At 50.7% G+C, this 17,147-nt stretch overlaps 1 protein-coding gene across 4 annotated transcripts in view; it reads left to right on the top strand.

Annotated features, from left to right (window-relative positions):
• Window positions 1-1,514: 1,514 nt before the first annotated feature.
• Window positions 1,515-17,147, top strand: part of LOC139351214 (kinesin-like protein KIF1C) — a 22,827-nt gene continuing 7,194 nt past the window's right edge. For 3 of the 4 annotated variants that reach the window (XR_011603565.1, XR_011603564.1, XM_070993000.1), the window contains exons 1-19: window positions 1,515-1,747; window positions 8,132-8,259; window positions 9,121-9,197; window positions 9,352-9,430; window positions 10,043-10,143; window positions 10,645-10,710; window positions 10,787-10,965; window positions 11,171-11,282; window positions 11,531-11,608; window positions 11,702-11,767; window positions 11,872-11,950; window positions 12,344-12,422; window positions 12,519-12,667; window positions 14,108-14,212; window positions 14,448-14,584; window positions 14,670-14,749; window positions 15,194-15,269; window positions 15,873-15,952; window positions 16,071-16,165. Coding sequence is in view for 2 of the 4 variants with exons in the window: in XM_070993000.1 (XP_070849101.1) it covers window positions 8,154-8,259; window positions 9,121-9,197; window positions 9,352-9,430; window positions 10,043-10,143; window positions 10,645-10,710; window positions 10,787-10,965; window positions 11,171-11,282; window positions 11,531-11,608; window positions 11,702-11,767; window positions 11,872-11,950; window positions 12,344-12,422; window positions 12,519-12,667; window positions 14,108-14,212; window positions 14,448-14,584; window positions 14,670-14,749; window positions 15,194-15,269; window positions 15,873-15,952; window positions 16,071-16,165 (1,744 nt within the window). In the remaining 2 variants the exon portion in view is untranslated. The remainder of the gene's footprint in view (window positions 1,748-8,131; window positions 8,260-9,120; window positions 9,198-9,351; window positions 9,431-10,042; window positions 10,144-10,644; window positions 10,711-10,786; window positions 10,966-11,170; window positions 11,283-11,530; window positions 11,609-11,701; window positions 11,768-11,871; window positions 11,951-12,343; window positions 12,423-12,518; window positions 12,668-14,107; window positions 14,213-14,447; window positions 14,585-14,669; window positions 14,750-15,193; window positions 15,270-15,872; window positions 15,953-16,070; window positions 16,166-17,147) is intronic. The other variant, XM_070993002.1, reaches the window with a different exon arrangement.

The following is a 17,147-nucleotide window of genomic DNA, read 5'->3' as shown; positions in this document are numbered from 1 at the left end:
CTCCTGTTAGCTGCTCCTGTTAGCCGCTCCTGTTAGCCGCCCCGTTAGCCACTCCTTCAGCCGCTTCTGTTAGCAGTGTACTCATGGATCACTGTGATACTGAAGAAAACTTAGAATCATGAAGACTGTCGGGGGAGTTCTGCAGTGATCTCAGCTGAGTGTCAGTCTCTCCAGATTTAAACTTTGTGTATCAGATTTGTGTGTCCACATGTGACTGAGGTACGGAGCTCAATGGGGAAAAACAGAAAACCAATTTCCATACAGGCCCTACAGGTGTGGCCTATACAGGTGCGTCTACCTGCAGGAGGTCAGACTGTTAAACATCACAGCTGACAGTCTGTCTCTGTCTGTCTGCAGCTGCATACACACACACACTGCTCCTTTAACATCCTGCGTGCGCGTGTCTCAGCTTCCAGTGCAACGTCACCATGGTGGGAACATGGCCTCAAAGATCGTCTGAGTTTGAGAAGATGCTCGGCTCCATCAGTGACAGTACTGACAGTAATTGCTGTCCATGAACGGACATTTTCCTGCATACCTGCTGGGCTCCACAAAATATCTGAAAATGAGCTCCACCTCCACCAACGCCAACAGGAAAGTCCTGCTCTGGTGTGAATGAGCGGACACAATGATCTAAAGAGACCAGAGACAAGAGGACAGCAGACACAGGGGACACAATGATCTAAAGAGACCAGAGACAAGAGGACAACAGACACAGGGGACACAATGATCTAAAGAGACCAGAGACAAGAGGACAACAGACACAGGGGACACTTTACTGCACTCGGTACTTCTACTGAAGTATACCTGAAGTACATTTACCTGATTTGATTAACATATTTTGTCAGCGCAGGACTTTTACTTAAAGTATTTTACAGTGTAGTACTAGTACTTCACTTATGTACCGAGTACTTCCTCCAGCGCTGAGCGGATCTTTAGTTCAGGTGAACGTCAGACGGAGTGAGACCTCCGTCTGTGTGTGTGAGGAGGAGGAAGGGGGAGGGGCGGGGCGGGGCGGCTCGTGCTCCGGGGCTGACGGCTGACTGGCTGCTCCGCTGGGATCCTGCGCTGCTGTGTCACGGGGACGCGCCCGCACTCACACGCACAGACCCGCCGCGCGGCCAGGCCACCGGCCAGCCTCTCTGCCGCTCTCCCCCCTCTTCTCTTTCCTTTTCCTTCCTTCAAAACTCGGTTCACCTTTTAAAACTTACGTTAATACTCGGTTAACCGTTAAACGCCCCCCGCGCGCCCAGCCAGGAGCAGGAGCGGCGGCCACCGGGCCCGACGACCGGATTGCCGAGTTTCAGCGAGTGTCTCCTGCCGGACCTGCCGTGATTCACCGCCCAGCAGCGGGCCTCGACTCCCCTTCATCCCGCTCCGTTTTTCCACTTTCTCTACCGACCGGCTCGTGTACGGGGCGGTGACGTCAGACCCAGAAAAGCCGAGAAGTGGCCGTCGGTTTGCCGGAGGAGGCTCCGTCCGCGAGGTTGCTAACTTTTGCTCAACGCGCGCGCGCGTGTGCGCGAGAGAGAGAGACCGCAGCGCCCCCACCCAACTTTCTGACTCTCCGACCCGGTGTGTCCCGGTACCGACAGGACCAGGACGAGGACCGGGGGTGTCACGGCTGCTGGCCCCCGCCAGCTTGTGTGCCCGTTTGTTGTGTTTCCTGGACTGTGAGATGGGGACCGTGTAACCGGATCAACGCGTGGCTTCCACGAGACTCGTCGTTTCGTCCGGTCCGGCAGAGGTGAGTCACGGCCCCGGTAATCTGATCTGAGTTTAGTCCAGCTCAGACAGCTTGCAGACAGTCCGAGGTTTAGACCAGGAATGCTGATGTTAACGATCGCTTTGATTTTCGGTTGATGCCTCATGAAATGATTAATGCTTAGTCTCAGAAAAGGTTCTGGTGGATCATCAGGTCTTGGTGACGGTGTGAAGGATCAGGACCTCTCGATCTGGATCACGGTGCATCACTTCATTCAGACAAACAGACGTACACAAACAGGCTGTTGACTTCCAGGAATTCCAGAAACAAGGAAGTGCTCCCTTGTCTCACTTCCTGTCTGCGCAGGAAGCGGGATCATGTTGCGTCGTGTAGTTTGACATCTGCTGCTTGTGATCAGCTTTCCTGCATTTGATCAAATATCTGATCAGGTTTATGATCGAAAGCGCAACGTGAAGAGAGGACGGCCAGGATCAACGGGCTGATCAGTAAGTTCGGTACAGTTTGACACACCTGAGTGATCCACCTGTTAGCTTCTGCCCAGGTACGACAGCTCGGTGTGTCAGCGGCAGCTTTTCCTCCAGAGAAAATTTCTGTTTGGTAGAAAATGAGGCCGCAGCGAGCAATTCTGTACACTGTCGACTGTTTTCTGGATGAATCAGTCAGTTGAAAACTTCAGAAAAGGACGTCCATCAGTTTTTCCCAAAGTCTGTGTGTCATTTTCCCCTCAGCGCTGACTGCAGGCTCGATGAGCGCCTGCCCGGACCTCCTGCTCGCCTTCACACCTCCTCCCATCTTAAAGGGACTTTTGTTCTTCTGCTGCTTTTTATCATCCCACTCACATCTGACTTTGTTTTTGAAAATGCAGGAAGTGAACAATGTCGCTAATCTGAGAGATGCTAACATGCTAACGTCCACACATACGTAGGAGACTCCCCCTCATGTTAATCTGTTGTGTCCACACACTTTTGGCCGGAAAGTCTCGTTGCGCAGAGACTGAAAAGACGTTCAGAGCCGAGATGAAGAGGATCACCTCTGCACACCGTCCACGTCTCTCCCTCGCTAAAGTTAGCCTGTGTGGCTAAAGCAGTTCTCAGCAGGCATCTCAGCTATCCGTGTGCGTGTGTGTGTGTGTGTGTGCGTGTGTGTGTGCGCATGTGTATTTTTAGCCGCATGTTGTTTGGATTCTGCTCTGATGTTATTAGGCAACACTAGAAAACTGATAACACGGGAACAAAATCACCTTCATTATGACTGCGTGTGTGTGTGTGCGTGTGTGTGAGATGTCAGGTGTGGCTTTCACAATCATCGCACAGGTTGAAATCAGAGCTGAAACGATCAGACGACTGAGTCCCAGCTCTTCTGATAACAGATCAATAGGTCAAGTGGTTTATTGATCCCAGCGGCCTCAGAGAGGCGAGAGCCTGCTGCTGCTGTGTGTCGCTGTATCCTGAGTGTGTGGGAGGTTATTGATCAGCAGTATTACTTTTAAACTAGTCCATTAATAGACAGCCGAATCAATAATGCTGCTACCTGCTGTTTCAGCAGAACACACGAGGTGATTATTGAATATCGATAAAAAGGGCGGAACCTGTTTCATCTTTATTTCTTCTTCGTTGATCGTGTGTGTTTCTCTAATTTCACATTCCGTTTCAGCCAAATACAGCGAGAAAAAACATGAAATTCACTTCATTAATTCACAGCGATGCAAATACCAGTACATGTACAGCAGTACAGTCAGCCTCACGCAGTAAAAGTACAGCAGTACAGTCAGCCTCACGCAGTAAAAGTACAGCAGTACAGTCAGCCTCACGCAGTAAAAGTACAGCAGTACAGTCAGCCTCACGCAGTAAAAGTACTGTGTGTGCAGTAAAATGTCTCCTGTGTCTGATCTGTGATTCTGTCTTCGTCAGTTTGAACGTACTGAAGCTTCAGTGTCAGAGCAGCGTGTTACTGTGTTTCTCTCTGAGATGCAGTGGAGTAGAAGTACAAGGTAGTATTAGATACTAGAAATACTCCTGTAAAGTACAAGAAACTGTGCTGTCAACCTGTATTTGATGGTAAAGCCGACCTTTCTGCAGCTTGTCGTAAGGTTCAGTGAACGTGCGCCAGTGTTTCCCACTGCCCCTGAACACAGCACGTGGTCACAGTCATGTGATCAGAGGCGTTCGGCGTTAAGAGTCAGAGAGTAAAATGTTCTCTGCAAACTGGGCGTCGGGTCGGCCTGATGCTATCTTTAGCTGTGTGTGTGTGTGTGTGTGTGTGTGTGTGTGTGTGTGTGTGTGTGTGTGTGTGTGTGTGTGTGGTATGAAGACCATTCATTATCACATTCCTGCAGAGAGGCCTCCACATGGGAACTCACTCTGCCTCCACACGGCTGTGATCACATCAGTGAGTGGTCACATGTTCACTCCTGATCAGTAATCAATAAGAACTGATGAGCTGATCAGTTGTTCGTGGTTTGTTGTTAGACATTGATTTGATGGCCTCAAATGATTACGTAATGTGAATGAATGAATGAATGAGTGAATGAATGAATTAGTTCTGTGTTATTTGATGAACACTAAAACGTCAGACTGGAGAAAAACACTGCCGTCATTTCACAGTCATCCAGAGGCGCTCTGCAGCAGGTGGAAGGACAGGTGCGTACAGGTGTTGGAAAACCAACAGGCTGCTGGTTGGACAGCTCACCAACACGCCCAGCAGCTGCAGCAGTGAAGCTGCTTTAATTAATGACAGAATGCTGCAGCTTGCATCAAAAACTGCTGCTAACAGGAGAGACTAAAGGCCCATTTATACCCTCCGTAAATAGCAGATACGAACGCTTTCATTGTAATTTTTGACTCGACATTGCCCCCTAGAGGACACACTGACAAAACGCTGAAATCGGACGGAGGTATGAAGGCCCCCTACGGAGGACGGACGGATTTCGTCCGGATCCAGAGGGTATAAATGGGCCTTAACAGGAGAGGCTAACAGGAGTGCAAACAGGCGAAGCTAACAGGAGTGCTAACAGGAGAGGTTAACAGGAGTGCAAACAGGCGAAGCTAACAGGAGCGCTAACAGGAGAGGCTAACAGGAGCGCTAACAGGAGAGGCTAACAGGAGCGCTAACAGGAGAAGCTAACAGGAGCGCTAACAGGAGAGGCTAACAGGAGCGCTAACAGGAGAGGCTAACAGGAGCGCTAACAGGAGAGGCTAACAGGAGCGCTAACAGGAGAAGCTAACAGGAGCGCTAACAGGAGAAGCTAACAGGAGCGCTAACAGGCGAAGCTAACAGGAGAGACTAAGAGGAGAGGCTAACAGGAGAAGCCAACAGGAGCATTTTATAGCTAATTCAGCAGACTGTTGAATGATGCTAACGTGACTAAACGAAAGCGGAAGCTGTCAGAAAAGTGTTTCTTGCATCCCACAGAGAAACTCTCTCCCTCTGTCACACTTCACAGCCCCACAAATCACAGTGTGGCTCCTTAAAGGGAAATAATGGCGTCCAAACCCATTAGCATGAGCTCTTTGCTGTTCACTGTCAGTGTGTGAGCTAGCTTACAGGTACATGACACCTGTGCTGTTCACCGGCACGTTTCACCTGATTACCTGATGCAGTTCTCAGTCCTTTGAGTTTCTCCTACATGTTGAAGGGTGAATAGAAGAATTAAAAGTACTTCTCTCTCTCTCTTTCTCTCTCTCTCTCTCTCTTTCTCTCTCTCTCTCTCTCTCTCTCTCTCTCTCTCTCTCTCTCTCTCTCTCTCTCTCTCTCTGTCTCTCTGTCTCTCTCTCCCTCTCTTTCTCTCTCTCTCTCTCTGTCTCTCTCTGTCTCTCTCTCTTTCTCTCTCTCTCTGTCTCTCTGTCTCTCTCTCTCTCTGTCTCTCTCTCTCTCTCTGTCTCTCTCTCTCTCTCTCTCTCTCTCTCTGTCTCTCTGTCTCTCTCTCTCTCTCTCTCTCTCTCTCTCTCTCTCTCTGTCTCTCTGCCTGTGCTAACAGCAGCTTTGCAGCTAGCTGGGCATGTTCAACCAGACTCACTGAGTGAGTGTGTGTGTGTGTGTGTGTGTGTGTGTGTGTGTGTGTGTGTGTGTGTGTGTGTGTGTGTGTGTGCGTGTGTGTTGGGATGCCTGTGCTGTGATGTCAGCATTTCTGCCTGTGGTCTGTGGTATGCAGGCTGCTTGTTCACTTCCACACACACACACACACACACACACACACACACACACACACACACACACACACACACACACACACACACACACAATAAGATTGGAGTTCAATCCAGTATCTGTGTCCACCATCTTGTCTGTGCGTGTGTGTGTGTTCCTGATGTGACTTTAAGCTGTGTTGACAGAGCAAACACAAACTCCTCTGCTGTTTAATCTGACCTGTGTGTGTGTGTGTGTGTGTGTGTGTGTGTGTGTGTGTGTGTGTGTGTGTGTGTGTGTGTGTGTGTGTGTGTGTGTGGAAGTGAACAAGCAGCCTGCAGTGTCTGTTGCCAGCCCTGGAACATACCTGACATACCTGAGCCAGGTGATCTCGTGCTGCAGCTCACACACAAGCTGAAAGCTGGCCGAGTGTGAAGCTGTTGGCAGATAAACCCTCAGCTTAGGTTGACAACATGTCAGAGAACGTTCCAGAGCGTCCATGTCACCAGACCCTTCTTTAAGGATGATTTTGGTTGATTCCCACCTCCACCAGTGGCTCCAGCTCAATGACGCCAGTGAGGACGGTGTTGGACACATCTACCAGAAGACTCTGCAGTCATGCTAGCAGCTAGCTAACGCTGTACTTGGACAGAGCAGTGCTTTCAGCTCGTGCTAATATCAACATGCTAACATACTCACAAGAGCAATGCTAACATTTGTTTACATGTTCATCTTAGCTTAGCATGCTAACAGTAGCTGATCAGCACAAGTCCAGCTGAGGCTGATGGGAATGTGATACGTGCTGGAGGTAAAGAAGTGACGGCAGCTGAGTAAGGAGGCTGTCTGACTCAGACAGGCTGGACCAGGTGAGGAAGCACCTGCCGGACACCTCAGGTGTCAGGTGTGTGTCCTCACAGTGTGACTGTGGAATCAGGTATGTGTCCTCACAGGTGTGTGTCCTCAAAGGTGTGTGTCCCCACAGTGTGACTGTGGAATCAGGTATGTGTCCTCACAGGTGTGTGTCCTCAAAGGTGTGTGTCCCCACAGTGTGACTGTGGAATCAGGTATGTGTCCTCACAGGTGTGTGTCCTCAAAGGTGTGTGTCCCCACAGTGTGACTGTGGAATCAGGTGTGTGTCCTCACAGTGTGTGTGTCCTCACAGGTGTGTAGTACAAAGACATAGTGTAACAGTGTCTGACCAGGTGTTTTCCAGCAGAGCAGGACTGTGTGTGTTTAAGTGTGTGTGTGTTTAAGTGTGTGTGTTTAAAGGCCGGGGGGGGGGGGGGGGGGGGGGGGGGTTTGACATACACTCACAAAGAGGGAGAGAGATGAATGAAAAGGGGGGAGAGAGAGACAATAAAAGGAGAAAAAAGACAGACAAAGACTACAAGAGGACAGAAGCAGAGAGACAGAGGTGAAAATGAGACAGCAGTGGTTTCCGTGGTGATGAAGAAACACATAACAGAGGACAGGAATGTAAAGAGAGAGAGGAAATGAGTGAAAACATGAAAGAAAGAGGAAGAGAGAGGAAAGAATGAAGGGAGGAGGAGGAGGTTCAGGGAACAGCGATGAAAGGAGAAAGAGAAGACTGCAAGGAAGAAGAGAATAAACAGGAGGGACAGTGCAAGCAAAGGAGGAGAGGAAAGAGGAGAAAACACGTTTTAAAAGGAGAGCAAAGGAATGGAGGTGAAGAGGAGGAAAATGAGGAGAGGAGAAGAAACAAGAAAAAAGAGCGAAGGACAAATTATGAGGAGGAAAGGAGGAAAACAAGGAGTAGAAGAAAGCAAAGGAGTAAAAGAAAAAAGAGTGAGGAGGAGGAAAAAAGGAGCACGACGAGAAACTGAGCTTCTAGAATGAAGGGGTGGAGCGCTGGAAAGAGGAGGAGGAAGAGTGGCGTGACCATAAAAGGAGGGATGGAAAGAAAACAGATTTCTTCAGTTCAATCTGAAAGAGAAGAACAAGAGGAAAAGAAAGAAGGGATGAAGGAAGACTGAGAAGAAAGACAATTTTTGATGAAAAACAAAAATAAAAACATGATTAAAAACCAAGAAAATCAAGTTTCAGTCAGTTTTCTTAAAAGCAGCACACACACACACACACACACGCACACTTGATCCTACATTTCCCACAATGCACCCGAACAGTCTGTCATGGCAGCTCACAGTTGACGGACGTTCAGGTGGGAAATCAGTGCAGTGACCCTTAAACACTGAACTCACCTTAATGCTGATGTTTTTTTCTGTGTGTGTCTGTCTCTGCTCTCCGATTGGCTGCTCTCAGGTGGGGTGGGCGGAGCTGAGTGATGGCGGGTGCGTCAGTGAAGGTGGCGGTGAGAGTCCGCCCGTTCAACTCCCGAGAGACGGGACGCAACGCCAAGTGTGTGATCCAGATGCAGGGAAACACCACCTGTAAGACGCACACGCACACACACACACACACACAAACACACATACACACACGTACGATGTTGAAGGGGGGGTCTCTGGGGGTGTCTTAAACTCGTGACTTCATCCCATCACTCCGTTAACTCTGACTGTCTTCGCTACTGCTGATTGGGTAACACCTCTGTCACGCCCACCGAACCAGAGGAAGCGAGCCTCAGAGTGCGTTCTGACGAAGCGCCGCTGAACGTGACGGTGAGCTTTTAACTTCGCACGGCCAATCAGAAGCTCCGTAGGTTCGTCCGTGGGCGTGGCTTTTGGTTTTCAGAAACATCCTTTTGAGCGCTCGCCGCTTCACTCGTGTGGATTCTGGTCAGCTCCTTTCGTTCCCGCCTCTCTCTGAAGCGACCCTCGGGGTCGAGGGCGTGCATGTGTTACAACAGGCCTCAGCAATCCCAGAATGCCTCTGCCCGTCATGTGACCTCTGGACCTCTCAGAGGTTATTTTTAGACGCTCCTGCAGAGACCATTTTAGCGGCGTCCACTCAGATGTTTACACACTGAACATGTTAATGATGGAAACACTCGAGTGGTGTCCTCGGCCTCCGCTGCTGCTCTGACCGCCTCCTCGCTTCTGGTTACCAGCAGATCAAAAAGTCGGCCGTTGCCTCGAGGCAGCTGGACTCATGAGGTCACGCGAGGTCATGCAAAGCCGTCTCGCCACGCTTTAAGGCGTATGCTCGTCGTGTGGTTTAGATGTGACGACAGCGAGGGAAGCGACCGTTGGTTTGAAATCAGGACCGGACTGGACCGGACCGGACAGACACACCTGGACCATGTACCTGTGGCCCTGCTCAAGGTGTTTGATCGTTCCTTTCTCTCTTTCCAGGTATCTCCAACCCCAAACAGCCCAAAGATGGAGCCAAGAACTTCACTTTCGACCATTCCTACTGGTCACACACAACGGTGATCCAACACACTGCGACACACACACAGAAAGCACTGATGAGATGACCCAGAAACAGAATTAACCAGGTGTGTGTGTGTGTGTGTGTGTGTGTGTGTGTGTGTGTGTGTGTGTGTGTGTGTGTGTGTGTGTGTGTGTGTGCGCACGCTGCAGGCTGATGACCCCAGCTTTGCGAGTCAGATCCAGGTGTATAAAGACATCGGAGAGGAGATGCTGCTGCACGCCTTCGAAGGTAACGCCGTCTGAACTGTCCCCGCTGGTCAGACACGTCACCCTCAACATCTGCCTCAACCTCAACGCACAGCGAGACAGGAGCAATGATGGACACTGTGACAGTGCTAATGCTAACGCTGCTGATGCTCTCACCGATGCTAATAGTGATGAAGTCAGTGCAGTCAGTGATGATGGTACAGATGCTAATGCTAAATATCGGAGCGATGGTGCTACAGAGGCTAACACTGATGATGGCACTGCGGGTGTTACGGTTGGTGCAAACACTCCTGATGTTAACACTCCCGATCACAGTGATGTGGGTGTGGATGCTAATGCTAAAGTGACCTCGTTGTCGGGTGTGGCTACAGGTTCAACGGGGTCCAAGCTAATTGTAACGCATGCGTATGTCGCACATGGTGCTGCTGCTAACGTTGGTACCAGCTACATATGCTAATGCCTGTCAGCTAATAGCGCCAGCCATGATAACCACTGAAAGCCAGATTCAGGTTTCACTTCGAGATTAAACCCTGAGAATGATCAGGCGAGTCCAACAGGTGAATCAGAAAACACAGGTGTGAACAGGTGTGCCCATTTGAAGTGAGACAGTGACTTTATTATTTTCATCTTCCAGGATACAACGTGTGTATTTTTGCTTACGGACAGACGGGTGCGGGAAAGAGCTACACCATGATGGGCAAACAGGAGGCGGGACAGGAAGGCATCATACCGCAGGTAAACGCTTCACCTGGCCTCTCCAGGCATGACTCCAGTCCAGATAACAAAGGCTGACTGCAGTCACTGAGACACTCCGGACATGCAGTGAAAACACGTTGGAGGTAAAAGCTGACCTGGGGTCAGCAGGCAGAGCGTGGGCTCAGGTGAAACCGACCTCTCAGTCTGCCATCGCTTGTGTTTTGTCGAGGTCAGCCGCCTTCGTTTTGTTGCGTCTAACAGTCTCTTCGCTGGCAGAGACCTGAGGTTGTGCAGAAGTGCTGGATGTGACGCTCTGAGGCGTCTTCTGAAGCTTATTCTAGCTGCACCTGAAGGTGGCAGAGTTTTGACAGGTGGTGTCTGGAACGAGCCGCCGCTCCTCGGCTTCGTGCTCTCTGAATACTGAACCTAAAGCAGCTGTTCGTCAGCCTCCGCGTGGTGGACTGTGACCTCGGTGCAGAGTGAATGTTTTTTGTCACTGTGTGAACCCGGTCGATGACCTTCTGTCTCTTCTGTGTCCAGCTGTGCGAGGACTTGTTTCAGAGGACAGGACAGAACACCGACCCCGACCTGACCTACTCGGTGGAGGTAAACTCGCTCGGATCCGTTGGTTCAAACATTTAGTGAGCTTCGATGGGCTAAACACTGCCTCCTCCGCCCCCAGGTGTCCTACATGGAGATCTACTGTGAGCGGGTCCGGGATCTGTTAAACCCAAAGTCCCAGGGGACTTTGCGGGTCCGGGAGCATCCCATCCTGGGTCCCTATGTGGAGGATCTGTCCAAACTGGCTGTGACCGGATTCACCGACATCCGGGACCTGATGGACGCCGGCAACAAAGCTCGGTCAGTCCTCTTCCTGTGGACAGACGTCATGGCACGCGTCCAGATGTTTTTATTTGATAAGACTTGATTCCAGAGAGAAGGTCTCTTCAGTCCTCTTCAGTCCTATGTTGTCTTTGTTTGATCTTCCTCTTCTAAATACCTTCGACATGAATGAGACCAGTCTGTACTGATTGATTATTTATGCTTGGCTGGTTATCGATCACAGGACGGTCGCTGCCACAAACATGAACGAGACGTCATCGAGGTCACACGCCGTCTTCACCATCGTCTTCACCCAAAAACGACGAGACCAGATGACCAGCCTGGATACTGAGAAGGTGTGTGTGTGTGTGTGTGTGTGTGTGTGTGTGTGTGTGTGTGTGTGTGTGTGTGTGTGTGTGTGTGTGTGTGTGTGTGTGTGTGTGTGCGCGCACCCTTGTGAGGACCATGTGTTATGTCCTCGTGGTGGCCAGGTGTACTTGCTGGCCTTGTGAGCACCCTCCTGTCTTGCTGGACCCGTCAGGCCACAGTGGTCTCTATAATCAGGATCTTGGATTTGGACTTAAAGGTGAAACTGTGTCTTCAGGTCAGCAAGATCAGTCTGGTGGACCTGGCTGGAAGCGAGCGGGCGGATTCCTCGGGGGCAAAGGGCACTCGACTCAAGGTCAGAGGTCACAGATGTCGTGCTGGTGTTGGCTTGATTCACATGTCTGTGTTTAGTGTACATCTACTGTATATGTACTGCATGTGTGTGCAGGAAGGAGCGAACATCAATAAGTCTCTGACCACTCTGGGAAAAGTCATATCAGCTTTGGCCGAAATGGTAAGTCAGCACAAGCTTGATGTTTTTACTGAATGATACTAGAAGACGTTCCTGTCCTGGTCCACTTCTAATGAGGACGTCTCCCCTTCTGCTGTCCTCTACAGCAGAGCAACAAGAAGAGGAAAAGTGACTTCATTCCCTACAGAGACTCTGTTCTCACCTGGCTGCTGAAGGAAAACCTGGGTGAGTACGACCAGTACGACCAGTACGACCCCGACTGTGAACGCCAGTCGAACCAGAATCAGTGGTCGAACTGTGTTCACGGACAGCTGAAGTGTCTGCATCAATCAGCTAAGTACCAGGAGTATTCTGAAACTGTCATCTGCAGGACTAGCAGTACAAATACTTAAACTAGTGGCAGCTTGGCCGGACTTCACACTGTAGCATCAACAGCACCAGAACTCCACCCAGCACCAGTACAAGTACTACTGCCAAGTACACAAATAGTAGTGAAGACAGCCACGAGCGCCCGGGTGCTGCCAGTGTGCAGATCCTGCAGTATGTCCAGGGTGGTCCTGCGAGGACAGAGAGCTGCTGATAGGACGGGGTTGGTATCTGACTGCGTGTGTGTTTCAGGAGGAAACTCTCGGACGGCCATGATCGCTGCTCTGAGTCCTGCTGACATCAACTACGAAGAAACGCTGAGCACGCTGAGGTCAGGCCCGCCGGCGGACCGCCGGGATCAGCCTTGTGTCGTTTCACGTAGCGCAGACGAATGAAGTACACATCACGTCGTCCGCTCTGCTTCCAGGTACGCTGACCGCGCCAAACAGATCCGCTGCAACGCCGTGATCAACGAAGACCCGAACGCCAAGCTGATCCGAGAGCTGAAGGCGGAGGTGGAACGACTGAGGAACCTGCTGTTCTCCCAGGGCCTGCAGGAGCTGCTCCACAACTCAGGTACCAGTACTGCTTACGCAGCCAGTACACATTCTACTCAGACGTTGTACACACTGTACTGGTACATGTCTAGGACAGCATGCCTGTGTACTGTGTACATGAATATACACATTCCGCAATGATCCATGCACATGGTAATGTACACATTGAACCATTTACAAAGTACTGTGTGTATTTATATGGTAAACACTGCAATGGCTTTTCTACTGTACTGTAATTGTACTGTGTATATTCATGTGATAACTCCAGTATATTATACTGGTATACACACACTGCACTGTGTACAAACTACTGGCAAATACACATTATACTCATAAATACACAGTAATCATTGTCAGGATAGTCATGATAGTACTCTGGCGTACTCATTCTACTGTGTTGCAGTACAACAGGCTTCTGAAAAGTACTGTAAAACTCTAAAAGCGTCTTCATGTGACACCTTTGAAGTTTGAAGTCGTGTTTCTTGACAACACGTTTTATTGCATGACGTCGCTTTCATCGCAGTGCTGTTAACAGTCCCCGCCCTCTCACCTCTCAGCCAATCACGCACCTCTGCCTCTCTGAAGCAGGTTTAGCCACTTAGCTCCCGTTAGCGAGAGCAGCAACAGTGTCGCGTACACGCAGTACATGTACGACGGATTTTTGACAGCATGTGTGTATGAGAGGCGTGTTCACAGCGTGTGTGTGTGTGTGTGTGTGTGTGTGTGTGTGTGTGTGTGTGTGTGTGTGTGTGTGTGTGTGTGTGTGTGTGTGTGTGTGTGTGTGTGAGAGCGAGCAGATATTTAAAAGCTGTTCTTTACATAACTGGAATAACAGAGATTCCAACCTGTTAAAAGACATGAAGCCTGACTCTGCGTCCCTCTGTCTGTCTGTCTGTCTGTCTCTATCTCTCTCTCTGTGTCCCTGTCTCTCTCTGTCTCTGTCCGTCTGTCTCTGTCTCTCTCCCTGTGTCCCTCTCTTTCTCTCTGTCTCTGTCTGTCTCTCTCTCTGTGTCCCTCTCTCTCTCTCTCTCTCTCTGTCTCTCTCTGTGTCCCTCTCTCTGTCTCTTTCTCTCTTTCTCTCTCTGTCTCTGTCCATCTGTCTCTGTCTCTGTCCATCTGTCTCTGTCTGTGTCCCTCTCTCTGTCTCTGTCTGTCTCTCTCTCTGTGTCCCTCTCTTTCTCTCTTTCTCTCTCTGTCTCTGTCCATCTCTCTCTGTCTCTCTCTGTGTCCCTCTCTCTGTCTCTGTCTGTCTCTCTCTCTGTGTCCCTCTCTTTCTCTCTCTGTCTCTGTCCATCTGTCTCTGTCTGTGTCCCTCTCTCTCTGTGTCCCTCTCTCTCTGTGTCCCTCTCTCTGTCTCTGTCTGTCTCTCTCTCTATGTCTCTCTCTCTATGTCTCTCTCTCTCTCTCTCTCTCTCTCTCTCTCTCTCTGTCCGTCTGTCCGTCCGTCTCTCTCTCTCAGTCAACAACAATGGCTTAGGTGGTGTTGCAGGTGCGTCCCCCTCCCCGCTGCAGCTGGCCCTCACAGCCAATGGGGTCACACCTGAGAATGGCTCCACCCCTGCAGGTGAGCAGGTTTGAGGACATCCTGACGTGTGATTGAAGTATTTGTACGTGATGATGTGCTGTGTAGGACCTGATTTTAGCGTCTCAGCTGACGTGTCAGCTGGGCCTTGTCATTGGTTGGTGGTGGTCTTCCTCCCCCTCCTCTAACGTCCGTCTTCTGCCTTCATCTTCCTCCATTCTTTCTTCCCTCTCTGTGTTTTTTCCTGCTTCCTCTGAATGTCTCTTGTCCTCTGCAGGCGCTGAGTCGGCGTCTGCGGGCGACGCACCTGTTGATCCTGACCACCTGACGGAGGACGGAGAGGACGGAGAGGACGCGGAGGAGGCGGACGGCTCGGAGCCCATCAGTAAAGAGGAAGCGGCGGAGCGGCTGCTGGTAGGTTCAGAGTTTGATGCTGTGGTGCTGCGCTCGGTCAGACGACCGTTCGCTGACGAGGATGCTGCGTTCGCTGCTGTTTCAGGAGACGGAGAAGATCATCGCCGAGCTGAACGAGACGTGGGAAGAGAAGCTCAGGAAGACGGAATCCATTCGGCTCGAGAGGTAACTACGACTCCCAGGGTGCATCTGCGCAAGAAGCATCCAATCACAGAGCTCATGATCCTGTCACGTGTGCCGCTAACGAGCTAAAGCTTTAGCTGCAGCGTTAACACGCTTGATGAATTTGGCAGCGGCGGCGTCTGAGTGGCTTCTTCTCTATGCATCATGGGTAATCCGACAGAACAGGGGAAAATAAGTGACCAATCAGAAGCGAGCATGTAAACACTACAATCACTGAGACGTCAGCAGAGTTTGAGGCAGATGAGTGACATCAGTAATGAAACATCTGTCTGTCTGTGTCTCTCTGTCTCTGTGTCTCTCTGTCTCTGTGTCTTTGTGTCTCTGTGTCTCTCTGTCTTTGTGTCTCTGTGTCTTTGTGTCTCTCTGTCTCTGTGTCTCTCTGTCTTTGTGTCTCTGTGTCTTTGTGTCTCTCTGTCTCTCGTCCAGAGAGTCCCTGCTGGCAGAGATGGGCGTGTCCATCAAAGAAGATGGAGGAACTCTGGGCGTCTTCTCTCCCAAAGGGGTGAGTTTGTCTCTCAGCTCGCAGCAGCACGGTCAGATGTTTACGGGGTGAAACGCAGGAAATGGCGTCACGTCAGATACGTGTTACGTGAGACGCTTTCAGGCGCACAGAACCCGCGTTCCTCTGAAGGCCTCCGGAGCGTTCAGGTGCAGACACACCGGATCGAGCGAGAGGTCCGGCCGGGACAGAAGAGCCGACGTCCCCCGTCGCCAAATCTGAATTAGCATAATCACGGTTCGTCCTCCACGTAATGCAAATGAGTTCGTCCAGTGCGACGCACCAGTCTCACGAAAATCAGACCAAACTGTCAAAGTGGGCTCTGCCAATAGAAGACGAGTCCTTTCTACCCAGTGTGGGACGAAGCTCCGCCCAGTCAGGCTCCAGCCGGCGCTGTCATTGGTGTGCTGCGTTCAGGTGCGTCCTCGCTGGGTCCGGCGCGTCTGATCAACAATGGAAGCTTTATAAAGACTCCACAGCGCCCGTTAGATCACATGTCCTCTGTACAAACGGCAGCTGATTGGCTGTCTCTCATGAGCTGACCCAGGGTCAGATCTCAGGTTTACGACGGGCGGATTGTAATGAAGCCTTTTAAATGTGTTGCAGACGCCTCACCTGGTCAATCTGAACGAAGACCCTTTGATGTCCGAGTGTCTCATCTACTACATCAAGGAGGGCTTCACCAGGTCAGGGCTCACTGTTGGCTCCGTGACCGTGATGCGCCGCGGCGTCCACGACGTTGACTGTTCAGGACTGACGGTGGACTGACGGCCTGTAAACTAACATGGTCTCTGTCTGTCTCAGGGTTGGACAGCAGGATGTGGACATCAAGCTGTCCGGTCACTTCATAAAAGAGATTCACTGTGTGTTTGTCAGTGAGACCAACGACCAGGGAGAAGGTGAGACGCCTGTCCTGTCCGTCTGTCTGTCTGTCTGTCTGTCTCTCTGTCTCTCTGTCTCTCTATCTCACTCTCTGATATACCAGCACAACACAGAGCTCCACTGGAAGACTTCAGGAAGTACCGATCGTCCTCATCAAGTCAACAAACGTTCCGTTTGGTCCATCGAGCCGAGCTGACACCTGATTGGCTCAGGGATGTCCGTCTGCTGCTGGCCTCATTTCTTCTGTTTTTTATTGGACCAGTCATCTGATTGCTGTCAGGGTGAGACAGGACCAGGACCAGGACCAGGACCAGGACCAGAGCCTGGACCCGTGTCCGTCCTGCAGCTGTCGTGTTAGATCGCCCTCTGGTGGTCAGACGTGGCTTTTGTTCTTGCAGTCTGATCTGAGTTCAGCTTCACGGCGTGTTCAGCGTGTTTGTACGTGTTACGTCCAGCAGGTTTCAAACCCACGACGACAGACTGATGGACCTTCATCTGCAGCAGCTCCTCACAGGGACGTCCACCCAGGACGTGTCTTTGTGTCCATTAAAGACCTGTGAGGCTTTAGTTCTAATGTAGAGCAGCTCACGCCTGATCAGTCCAGCCTGTTTGTACGTTTATTGATCGATCAGAATTTAGACAGTTCGGTCCAAACGAGCTTCGAGTCTCTGGAGTTCATCTGTCTGCCTGTCTGTCTCTCTGTCCGTGTGTCTGTTGTCCGTCTGTCTCTCTGTCTGTCTGCCTGCCTGTCTGTCCATTTGTCTGTCTGTCTCACATTTTATGACATCTGAACAGAAATGACACAAAGATGAATGTATGCATGTAAGGTGTGTGTTCAGTGAGTGACTGTGTGTGTGTGTGTGTGTGTGTGTGTGTGTGTGTGTGTGTGTGTGTGTGTGTTCAGTGAGTGACTCTCTCTGTGTGTGTGTGTGTGTGTGTGTGTGTGTGTGTGTGTGTGTGTGTGTGTGTGTGTTCAGTGAGTGACTCTCTGTGTGTGTG

The sequence above is a fragment of the Chaetodon trifascialis genome, chromosome 23 (genome assembly GCF_039877785.1).
Source record: "Chaetodon trifascialis isolate fChaTrf1 chromosome 23, fChaTrf1.hap1, whole genome shotgun sequence".
Taxonomy (NCBI): Eukaryota; Metazoa; Chordata; class Actinopteri; order Chaetodontiformes; family Chaetodontidae; genus Chaetodon; species Chaetodon trifascialis.
This window is presented reverse-complemented; position numbering and strand designations above follow the sequence as displayed.